The 12,193-nt window shown below is 38.1% G+C and overlaps 1 protein-coding gene across 3 annotated transcripts in view; it reads right to left on the minus strand.

Annotated features, from left to right (window-relative positions):
* Window positions 1-12,193, minus strand: part of ZFAND3 (zinc finger AN1-type containing 3) — a 316,031-nt gene that overhangs the window by 67,063 nt on the left and 236,775 nt on the right. For all 3 annotated transcript variants that reach the window (XM_089917979.1, XM_022581805.3, XM_022581806.2), the window contains exon 3: window positions 8,730-8,912. In XM_089917979.1, coding sequence (XP_089774105.1) covers window positions 8,730-8,912 — 183 coding nt within the window. The remainder of the gene's footprint in view (window positions 1-8,729; window positions 8,913-12,193) is intronic.

The raw sequence follows: 12,193 nt of genomic DNA on the forward strand, positions 1-12,193 counted from the left end.
CTGCTAAACTGGTCAGTCCTTTTGCATTTTGACCAGGATTCATTCAATGATCCCATACATTGATTCCTGGTGAATTACAATCATTCAATTCAATACAGCATATAACTGTACGTTATCAAACTGTACTGCAAAGTACCAATCCTTTTAGAACACAAGCCCTAATAAAAGCACCATGCTTTACAGAATCAGCTTCAAGATAAATAAATGCACTGGAAAAAAAAGTACCTTTAAATTAAAATCAGAAGAGACATTCAAAATTTTGGCATTCTTCATTATGGGAAAGAATCTCCCACTTTGATACTATTATATATCAGAAAAGCTCCATCTGTTGTATAATTATCTCTGATAAATGGCCTGATGCTCCAAGCTTCATTAGAGAAAAAGGAAGAGAAAGACACATACAGAGAGAACTGTAAATAAATCTCCTCACCATATTTCACTTAAAACCAGCCCAGCAGGAAGGCATAAAATATTTTTAATAGGTAATATTTTCTGAATGTTCTACTAGAATAAGTCAGCCTGTTTTGCACACTATCTGGTCTTCAAGTAGGCATAGTCCAAAAAGGGAAAACTAGTTTCACTTAGAGATTATTATAAATTTAATTGGTAAAAACAGACAAACATGAAGTTCAGCCACTCAGTGGCAGTGATATTAATTTTCCAAGGGACAGATCTGTCAGACAGGAATGAAGACTAGCAGCCAATGAAGCCCAATTCATGTTCAAAGACCCAAGGGCAGTCTAGCAAGGAAATCTGTTAAAACCGTTTTATTTTTTAAATGCCTGGGGAAGTTAGGCTATGACCAGGAACCAGTTTCCAAGGAAACAATGGAAATCTCTTTGTTCAAAAAAATTAATTTAACACACAGATAAAGAATGCTCTCAAATTTCTGTTTCGGGAATCACTGTCATATTAAAGGAAAATCCAGCCAGCACCTGGAAAATGAAGCTTTATTCATTAAAAGTCTTCACTAACATTCCAGTTAGTATGGTTCTCGCTTTTTCTGTATATTTTCTTTTGGTTACAACAAAATCATCTCTTGGGTATATATAGTAGAGAAGAACAGGAAAAATTTTCAGCATTATGGATGAAAAAAGGCCCAGAGCTGAGCTCTAGCCCTGTCATGTGACTCAAGGCAGGTCACCATTCAAACCTTTTCCTCATCTGTAGAATAAGGAGGAGGCTATCTGCCTATGTTGCAGACTATTAGGATGATCCCAGAAAAATAACATTTGTCAGAGGGCTTTGTAAAACAGGGGTTGACGAACTTTCTCTGCAAAGGACCACTGGGTCTGTGTAGTAACTACCCAGTTCTGATGTTAAAGTGCAGACGCAGCCACAGGCAATACATACATGAATGAGCATGGCTGTGTTCCAATAAAAATTTATTTGTGAACACTGGAATCTGAATTTCATGTAATTTTCACATGTAAAATTACTGTCCTTTTGATCTTTTTCATTTAAAATCATTCTTAGCTCGTGGGCCATACAAAAACAGGTGATGGGCCAATTTGGCCTGTGGGTTATACTTTGCCAACTTCCCTTAAAAACTATTGTTTTATATATGTGTTGGTGGCTGTTTATTGCTTAGTATGTGCCTCTACACAGTTTAGAAAAGTGTTCTGTACGAGGTGGGCCCTCTCTAACTGTTAGATTAGAATGTCAGAATATTTAAAAACAAGTCCATTTCTTGCCATTACTCTTCCCTAGTAGCAGGTATCAGTTCTCCTCCTCTCCTGCCTAGAAAGAAACAGACCAGCTAACTCTCCACCAACACCTCAATTTCCCTCCAGTACATAGTGGGACTGGCTAACCCCTGCCCCCTGCCACCAAAAACCCCACAAAACCTAGCTCTGTAGGCATGTACACCATAAGGCTCCCCAGAGGGCACAAGCAAGGATGTCCAGGCCTTTAAGAGCATAACAATAGGAAATCTAATTTATAGGAGAAATAGAAGGGTCTTTTAAAAAATCTTTTAAGTCCAATCTTATACGACTCTGACTTAAGGTGACCAGTCATCTGCTCATCTTGTTAAGGCTATCAGGACAGATGCATTGTCTAAGTTAAGAGTAGATAACTAAAGTGATTGCTAAGTAGCAGTGAAGACCCAGGTGATCCACTGGCACGCAAATTTTTCTTCAACTGTGACCCACCTAGGAGAAGAAAGGTGGAGGAAGAGGCAGCAGGGGGTTACTCATATTGATCTTTTAGTACCCTCAAAGAGACCAGAATTTCATATAATGCATCCACCCTGACAGCTTTAACAACCAGTTCCAGAGTTCTACCCACAACCTGACATTATTTCAAAAGTTGGCTCAAGAAACAAAGTACAGGGCTTCCCTGGTGGCACAGTGGTTAAGAATCTGCCTGCCAATGCAAAGGACACAGGTTCGAGCCCTGGTCCGGGAAGATCCCACATGCCACGGAACAACAAAGCCTGTGCGCCACAACTACTGAGCCTGTGCTCTAGAGCCTGCAAGCCACAACTACTGAGCCCACGTGCTACAACTACTGAAGCCCATGCACCTAGAGCCCATGCTCCACAATGAGAAGCCACTGCAATGAGAAGCCCGTGCACCACAACAAAGAGTACGCCCACTCGCCGCAACCAGAGAAAGCCCACGTGCAGCAACGAACACCCAAGCAGCCAAAAATAAATAAATTTATTAAAAAAAAAAAAAAATCAATGTCTCCTAGACTAGATTTGAAGCTTCTAGGAAAGTGTTCTACGCCTGTTTGGGGTCATAGATATCTTTAAAAAAAAAAAGAAAAAGGAAAAAAGAAAGTACAGTAGTTGATTCAATTTGTTGTAAGGCAGAAGCAAACACAACATTGTAAAGCAATTATACTCCAATAAAGATGTGGGAGGAACAAAAAAAGAAACAAAATAAACAATTTATCTCCTCTATGAAAAACCTGGAAATTGAAAGAACAATAAATTGGTAGTAGCAAGAGCATTAAGAAATGTATGTTATTTTGTTCTTTTTAAGTGTCTGCGCAACATTGCTTCCTCTGTAGTTTATTTGCAAGCAACGGCCTTTACACTACAAATCACTACAGAGACAGGCAGCAATGGGGTGGTGCTGGAAAGCCAGGCTGCTTTGTGATGTTGGACAAGATACAGAATCATCCTGTGCCTCCATTTTCACATCTGAAAAACAGATACAGTAATACCACCCGCTTTACAGGGTATTATGAATATGAGGTAGGTTAATACAAATAAAAATTTGGAACAGTGCCTGGCACTTAGTAAGTACTCTGGTGATAGCTGTTACCATTTTTATAGCATTTAAATGTTACGACAAGTCCTTTGGTCACTATTAGAATTTTGTTTACAACTGCTTTTTGAAAATGCTTCTAATGGCTAAAGTTCCATGGACTCTTCTGCAGACACACATAAGATGGGATAGGAAGAGACACGTGTGTTTAGACAAAGAAATATCACTTTGAGCTTTCGGACACCTGTTTTATTGACCTCCAGTCAAGGTGTTTTAAGAAATTCTTTTGTATAAAAATCTGTCCTGCTCTCTGCTTTACACATTCTTGTCAATAGTTCTTACTCTATCTGCAGTCTTTCCAAAACAGCATTAATGTACCCAGACTCTCACCACCTTTCTGTTCTTGTATTCATTTAACTTTGAGAAGCAGAAAGCAGATGTAATCAAGAGAATGAGTATTGCTTATTAGGAAGAAAAGTAAAACCTTTCACAAGCCCCAAAGAAGACTCAGCACTTCCAGTTCTACACTAACGCTTCCAGTTCTACAATAACAATGGATCCATAACTATTACAGAGTTTACAGATTATGTAGTACTTGGATTTGGAATCCCAAACCCATTTCCCAGCAACTCCTACACCTTACTTCTCCATAACTCTCTAGGGGAAGCTAAGGACCAACAGATGAAATTCTGGTCTCTTGAGAATACTAAAAGATTAATATAAGTAATCTCCTGCTGCCTCTTCCTCCACCTTTCTTCTCCTAGGTAGGTCACAGTTGAAGAAATGTACAAGGTGTCAATGCATCAGGCTGTCTACTCTCACCTGGGTCTTCACCGCTACTTGGCAATCACTTTAATTACCTCCTGTTGACTTACAATGCATTTGCCCTGACAGCTTTAACAAACCTTCCTTACTTTTCTTATCCCTATATCCCCCCCATCCACAAATTATCCCTATATCCCCCCCATCCACAAATCAGGCACATATCTCCTCACTCTAGCATAGTTTTCAACCTAGGCGAGATGGCAAAACTTGCCTGAGAAAGCTTTTGCAAATGACATGCTTATTAACCACTATTCCTGCTACTGCCTCCCTTTCACCCTAAAATTCGCATGCACCTGTTAGGGAGAACAAACCAGAAACTCAAGGAGAGACGTATGTATCTGAAAAGGTGACCTCCTTGTGGATAGAGACCTAATCTTATTCATTTCTGTACCCAGCACTTAACCTAGTGCCATTTAGCAAAGACTGCTAAATGAATATACAAACCACTGAAACAGTTTATTAAATAGTTTATTTAGAGAATTAATCACATGATCACCAAATCTAAATTTTTCTTGTCAGCTTACAGTTTCCTGAAGCATTTTCACAATGTTGAGGCAATATACTATAGTGGCTGAAAGCACAGGCTCTGGAGCCGAATCAGTGGGTTAGAGCATGAGCTACACTGGGCAGCAAGAGCTCTGAATTTTGCGTAGAAGTTACTGAACCACTCTATGCTTCAACTTCCTCATTTGTAAAAACAGGGATAATAAAAGCACCTACCTTATAGGGCACTGTGAGAATTAAATGTTAGTATGTGTAAAGGGCTTAGAAGAGGGCTTAGAAGATAGCCAAACACTTCATAAATATGAGTGAATATTTTCATTATTAATTATATTAATTATTTCATTATTAGTAGTAGTATTGAGAATTAAATGTTAGTATGCGTAAAGAGCTTAGAAGATAGCCAAACACTTTATAAAGATGAGTGAATATTTTCATTATTATTAATAAAGCCTACAGCATACGATGAAATTTGTTCCTTGCCTTTTGTGACCTCGCCCACTATCATTTGCCTCCTCTCTGACTCCTTCAGTTGCCTCCTGTTTTGGTTTCCCTCTAGGCTCTGTTCTCACTGCTTTTCTTTCTTCTCACCTTTGGCGATCTCACTTAACCCCCAAAGCTTCACTTATCACCTGCATGTGGATGAAGCCAACCTTGACTTCTCTCTCCTGAGCTCCAACTCAGACTGCCCAGTTGAACACTTAAGTCATCATTAAACCTCGTATTAGCAAATCTCCTCCTCTCTCCAGATCTATGAAAATCCAAGGTTTACAATAATGAGCTCCACAAGAATTAGGAAATGAGATTAGGCTCTGAGAGTTTCACTTGAAGAGTTAAACACACAATGGTTTAAAGCAGTGATGTCACCAGAAAGAGAGAATGGATCTGAAACTGGTAGAACTACACATCCTTAATCAGATTGAAGGTATTTACGTATATATCGAAAGGAAAAATGTGGCAGTCTACAGAAGCCTAGAGTGGCAAGTTATGGAAACACAGGAAGTGCTGTGTCCTAGGGGCTCCAGAGCTCAGGGTAGGTCTAATCCCAAGCAGAGGAGGGAAAAAGGGCATAACGATGGAATCTCATACTGAACATAAGACCTTCCCTACTTCCTTATATGTCCTCAGAGCGCACCCGACAATCAGCGTGACTCAAACTTTCACTTCATCTAACTCCACTTGTTCTGAGTCCACACTCTGCCATTTGCTATGTAAATCCTTGTTATGGGTCTGCTTCCCATAAAGATCTGACTCCAGAGAAAATATTTTAGTCATACAGTCATATGGATATAGTGTTTTTATTTTCAATCCCTGTTATAAGGATATTTCATGATGAATTAATCAAGTAACTTTTGGTTACCATGTGCGTTTCCACATACCTTAATTTCACAGAAAAAGTGTTGATCTTACCAACATGAATACTTCTATTCTCTGTGGCAGTTATATTTCACATTGTGAATTAACTAATTAAAAGCATGAGTTCTAAAGTCAAATGCCTGAATTTGAATGCTATTCTGGTTACTAGTTTGCTACCACAGGCAAATTACTTGATCTCTTTGTGCCTGTTTCCTTCTATACAATGCTGAGTATTTACACCTCAATGAGTTGTCATGAGGAGCAAAAAAAAAATATGCAAAACATATAGAACAGTGTCTTGCACATAAAGTGCTCAATTAAAGGTAGCTGTTGTTATCTCAGAGCACTTGGGCTGCTCAAGTTGTTTTGATCCTGGCCTGATCCTGGTGTGTGAATCCAGTCAGATGCCATTCCATAAGATGAGATTCTGATCAGCTCCAACCTTTCCCTTAGACAAGGAGTTCTTAACCAAAGGCCATAGTGAGCTTTAGAAAAATTTTACTCAAAATTGAGTATAAATGGTTGGTGTCTATTTTTCTGAGACAAGGGGCCAGAGCTTTCATCAGCCTCTCAAGAAGTACACAACCCTCAGACTTCCCTGGTGGCGCAGTGGTTGAGAGTCCGCCTGCCAACGCAGGGGTCACGGGTTCGTGCCCCGGTCCGGGAAGATCCCACATGCCGCGAAGCGGCTAGGCCCGTGAGCCATGGCCGCTGAGCCTGCGCGTCCGGAGCCTGTGCTCCGCAACGGGAGAGGCCACAACAGTGAGAGGCCCGCGTACCGCAAAAAAAAAAAAAAAAAAAAAGTACACAACCCTCAACATTTTTAAAAACAAAACAAAACCTACTGCCTTAACATTATCACTACCATTTTCACCTTTTTTTCTCCCCTTACATAATTTCAACACCTCTGCCTAGGCCTCTATTCAATAGGTTACAATAATTTTAAATTTTTCTCTGTGCAATGTTATCTAGTATAATCCTTCCCATTTTCAATACCGCCATACTACTTCTGCAAAATAACTGTAGTAATATTACTTCCTTTGCACAAAAACATGACTACTGTCTAACATCCAAATATCTTCGCTGAGCATTCAAGCCTCTATGGCATGGCCACAATCTACCTGCCCAGCCCTGTCCTCCATAAATGGCCCTAAAGGAGTCACTTGCCATTGCAGAACTCCATGCAGCTTTCCTCCATATTGTGTCTATCTTCAACAGCACCTTCTCCAGTAAACCAACACCCTTCTTCAACAGTCAATGTCTTCAATACGTAAGAAAGACCATTAAAATAGGTGCATACAACCATGTATCAGGGTTTCTCAACCCTGGCATTACTAACATGTCAGGCTGGATAATTCCTTGCTGTGGAGGGCTGTCCGATACAGTGTCAGATGTTTACAGCATTGGGGGGAGGGGGAAGGGCAAACTCACTCCTGGTTGAGAACTACTGATATAAGAAATATATTTAATTTAAGCTGCTAAACAGTAAATTCTTTGAGGACAGGGACTATGGCCTTTTTTACCTTTATATTGTCAACTTTACCTAGTACAGTGGTTTATGATAGGGGTTTAGATAAACATTTGTTCTCTGCTAATCTTTCCAAAGTTAGTAGATAGAACATTCTAACCTACCATATTCCAAGGATTTCTAGATATTCATTAAATTTAAAACACCAGATTTCAACCTGTCAAGTAAAGCTTTTAAAAGGTAAAAAGCTGCTATGTCATAACATCACTACAATTTTCAACAAACCCTGCCAGTTACAGTTGTGCCCTAAAGGAAAGCATTATAAAGCTTAAGTGGACAATGGACTTCCATATCACATATATGATAATAGTATTCTGTCACTGAGAACTTACAGAAGAGCAAAAGAAACTACTTCCTCCTCCCTTCAAATATCCTATGTTCTATGAAGTATATAGTGTTATCTCGTTAACTGCCTAGAAACACTTGAGGCCCACTTAGTGACAGAGGCAAGGCTTCAATCAAAGGTTCCTAAATCAGGTTAAGTTCCCTAGACCAGTGGTCCTCAATTCTTGCTGCATATTTGAATTCTCTGAAGAATTAAAAAGAACAGATCACTGAGCCTCACTCCAGACCAATTAAATTACAGATTCAGGCAATGGTGAAGATTAAAATTGTTCTAAAAATCCCCAGTGGATTCTAATTTACAGCCAGGGCTGAGAACAACTGCCCTAAACTGGTTCAAAACCTCGTGTACCCTGACAGTTAACATAAAAGGCAACCCTTTAAGAAAACTTTAAGCGGACTTCCCTGGTGGCACAGTGGTTAAGAATCTGCCTGCCAATGCAGGGGACACGGGTTCGAGCCCTGGTCCAGGAATATCCCACGTGCCGTGGAGCAGCTAAGCCTGTGCACCACAACTACCGAGCCTGCGCTCTAGAGCCCGCAAGCCACAACTACTGAGCCTGAGTGCCACAACTACTGAAGCCCGCACGCCTAGAGCCCGTGCTCCACAACAAGAGAAGCCACCGCAATGAGAAGCCTGCGCACCGCAACAAAGAGTAGCCCCCGTTCACCACAACTAGAGAAAGCCCGCGCACAGCAATGAAGACCCAACATAGCCAAAAATAATAAATAAATAAAATAAATAAATTTAAAAACACACACACACACACAAAACAACCTTAAGCTCAATGGAAGGCTGAAACTTACTCTCTACCTTGCTGACTTGGGGCCTATATGTTAACACTTAATCTTGAATTGAAAGAGCTGCCATCATTTTTTCTGGAAGAGGCATTACCAAGAAACTCATGATAAGATTCTTAGGCTGCTTTCTCTACCACTTCACAGGATCTGAGACTTACACTCCTCTTTACTTGGTGAAGTTACATTCAGTTCTGTCGGAAGCGGCTGCTGGCTGGGACTAAGAGTTGGCGTGGTTATCGAGGTATTGCTGTTGTCACTGGTGGTCTCTTCGGAAAACAAATCTGATTGGCTGTTACTTGTACTTGGAGCGGAATCATCGTCTGGTTGTTTCTTTTGAAAATCTGAAGAGAAAGTGTGAGAAAACCAGTTTAAATAAGGAGTTCACAATTGCCTTGGGTATTAGAAAATAATGCAAGTTAGTATAAAAATTAAAACTAATTTGGGTGATAAAAAGAATTGAAGTAAAATACTGGTCCAAAACACAGAAGATTGGTAGAGGGTGAGTTAAAGATTTCCAAGATGAGTGGTAGACATACTGATTTTAATGTAAGACTCTGCAAAGCCAAATACATGTTAAAATTTTAGGGTAGGGGTAATCAAGGATAAAACAAATAAAGAAAAGTTGTTCAAACCAATAAAGGACAGATAAGAAGGAAAAAAACAGCAGAGGAAAAAAGGGTAAATACAAAATACATAATATGTGGTAGAAGTAAGTACAGATATATCAGTAGTGGTAATAAATGTAAACAGACTAAACTTAGCAGTTAAAAGATAGAAAATTCAGACTGAATAAACAAAGTCCTGTTTTACGTAGTTTCCAAGAGACATACTAAAAACATTAACATGAGAGAAAACTTTCAAAGTATATAAACAAAATACCAGCAAATACAAATGATTAAAAAGCCAGTAATAGCTATAGTACTGTTAGGAAATGTAGACTTTAAGGCAAAAGCATTATTAGAGATAAAGAGGATCATTACATAATAGTGAAAAAAAATTACCAGAAATATAAAACAATTCTTAATCTGTATGCACCTAATAACAAAGCCTCAAAATATGTACAGCAAAAATGATTGTATCTATGGGAAACTGACAATTAGATAATGAATTATTTTCAAACACATTTGGAATATTTATAAAAACTACCTAAAACCTGGATAAACCATGACCACACATTAGGTTATAAAGCAAAAGTCTCAACAGATACCAAAGAATTAGTAAGATACAGGCATTATTAATTGACCACAGAGCAATTAAGTTAAAAATTGGTAAAAAAAAAAAAAATCCTATATATTTGGAAGTTTCTAAAACACACTCTAAACTCATGGGTCAAATTAGAAATTAGAAAATATGTATAATTAAACGATAATGTAATTACTACTTATCAATATCCATTAAAGATAAAGATGCACATACATTACCTATACCCCAGTCATTTTATTACTAGGTATATGCCTGACAGAAATTCAACACACAGGTACAAGGATGTTGATTACATACTGTTTGTAATAGTAAAAAGTCAGACCTAAAGGACCATCAATTATATTATATTCAAATAATGTACACAGTGAAAATAACTATTGCCACACACATCAACATGAATAAATCTCAAAATTATAATGTTGAACAAAAAAGTAAGTCACTAAATAACATAGTAAGACTGTATTGCACAAACCTTAAAAACAGGCAAAACTTGAAATAATATATTGTTTAGGAATATGTATCTATAAACACTAAAAAAATTAACACAATTCAGGAGGGTGGTTACGTCTGAGATTTGGGGGGTGTGAAGTGAGAGCTATGCAGAAATATTCAAAATTATAGACAATGTCCATTGACAGAGAATAAAGTAATATATTCATTCATATGATGAAATACTCTATGGCAGTTAAAATAAGTGAATAGAGCTATAAGTACAACAGAAAAATCTCAAAAACAATGTTGAGAGAGAAAAGCAAGCTACAGAAAGATATATATCTAATAATATTTATATTAAAATTTAAAGTATGTAAAAATACCATATATTATTGGTACATAATTCCAATATAAAAACATGTGGAAATGATACACCAAATTTAGGATAATAGTTATCCGGGGGTGGGAGGAACCAGGATCTTCAATTCTATCTGTAATTTTTTTTATTTCTTAAAGCTAGTGGTCAATGTATGACTTTAAATTATGTTTAGTCTCTGTATGTTTCATTTAAAAAAATCTTATACTAGTCTATGAAGTACAAATTATACTTCACTGCATCAATTCAGAAAAGGAACAGAAGATCCTGACAACTCCATTTTGCCTTATCTTTTGAACCAAAGAAGCTGTTGCTATTATGCTCTACAACCTCATCAGAATCACTATTCTGACATGTTCTGAGCATAATAGCCAGCTAGCATTTATGTTGCATTTACCATGTGCCAGGCACTGAACTAAATGTTTTATGTATTTAACTCATTTACTTTGATCCTCTGAACAACCCTAACGAGGGAGTTATAATTACCACCACTTTACTGATGAAGAAACTGAGGCTCAGAAAATTTAGGTAATTTGTTCCAAGTTAATAGCTACTAAGTAGCAGGATCAGGATTTAAATACAGATCCATCTGACACGAAAACTCATGGTCTTCAATCTCAACCACAGGATGTAGAATGGTGTGCATTAAACTGGCCCAAGGAAAAGGCCTCCATATCAAGCCCCCACCCATTTACAGCACCAACGGTGAATGCAATGGATTTAGCCAAAGAATTGCTAACCTGCTGTGCATGCCCATCAGTGATCTAAAGCCTCTACTGCTTCTGTGTATTTATTTCTCCTAGCCGCTTTCTTATTCTTCAGTGTTTTGACATTTCAAAATGGCTTATTATCTCAATGTTATTTGTACAGCACCCTCAGAGAAAAAGGTACTGTATAAGTGGAATAAAAATATTGCAAAAGATGCTTCTTTTTTATATCATATCATCTCATTAGTTCTCCTATGTCAATAATCATTGTGTCCCTCCTATAGCCACCTCTCTACCATTTAACTGGAAATGTTATAAGACCCTAAAGGATCTGAAACTGAGTCATCATTGTACTATTTAACAGAATCCCCAATGCCTCGAGACAGACAAACACATAGAATCACTCACTGAGGCACAATAACCCTTTGAAGTTAAATGACATTGATGTCTAAAGACAATTACCAGGTCCCACCTACACAATCTCCAGCCCATGTTTGCCATGTTCCTTGCTTGATGTTCAGGTACTTTAAGTTTTCTTTTGTGAATCTGCAGCTGTCATGATGCCTTCTTCTGCACCTTCACTGGACGATGGTGTGAAAAAATCATCAGGCTAAAAGTAAAGATTACAAACCAAACTGGCTGCAAACAAGAGAACTTAAGTAGAAACTTTACACATTCTCCATTTCAATTCAATAAAGAAAGCAGAAATAACAGAATTTTACAACCAGAATTAACTTTAAAGATCTAGCTCAATCCTCTCAGTTTACAGATGAAGAAAGCAAGAGCCAAGAAAGTTAATGCAACCCACCAGAAATTCACAGTTAATTATAAGAGTTTTCTAACTCTTAGGCCAAAATTAGCAGCTTGTAGGATACAGAGAGTTTTAGAGTTGGACCTGGATTCA

This window comes from Delphinapterus leucas, chromosome 10 (assembly GCF_059928025.1).
Source record: "Delphinapterus leucas isolate spDelLeu-1000000601 "Yukka" chromosome 10, BTC_Dleu_Yukka2, whole genome shotgun sequence".
NCBI classification, from domain to species: Eukaryota; Metazoa; Chordata; class Mammalia; order Artiodactyla; family Monodontidae; genus Delphinapterus; species Delphinapterus leucas.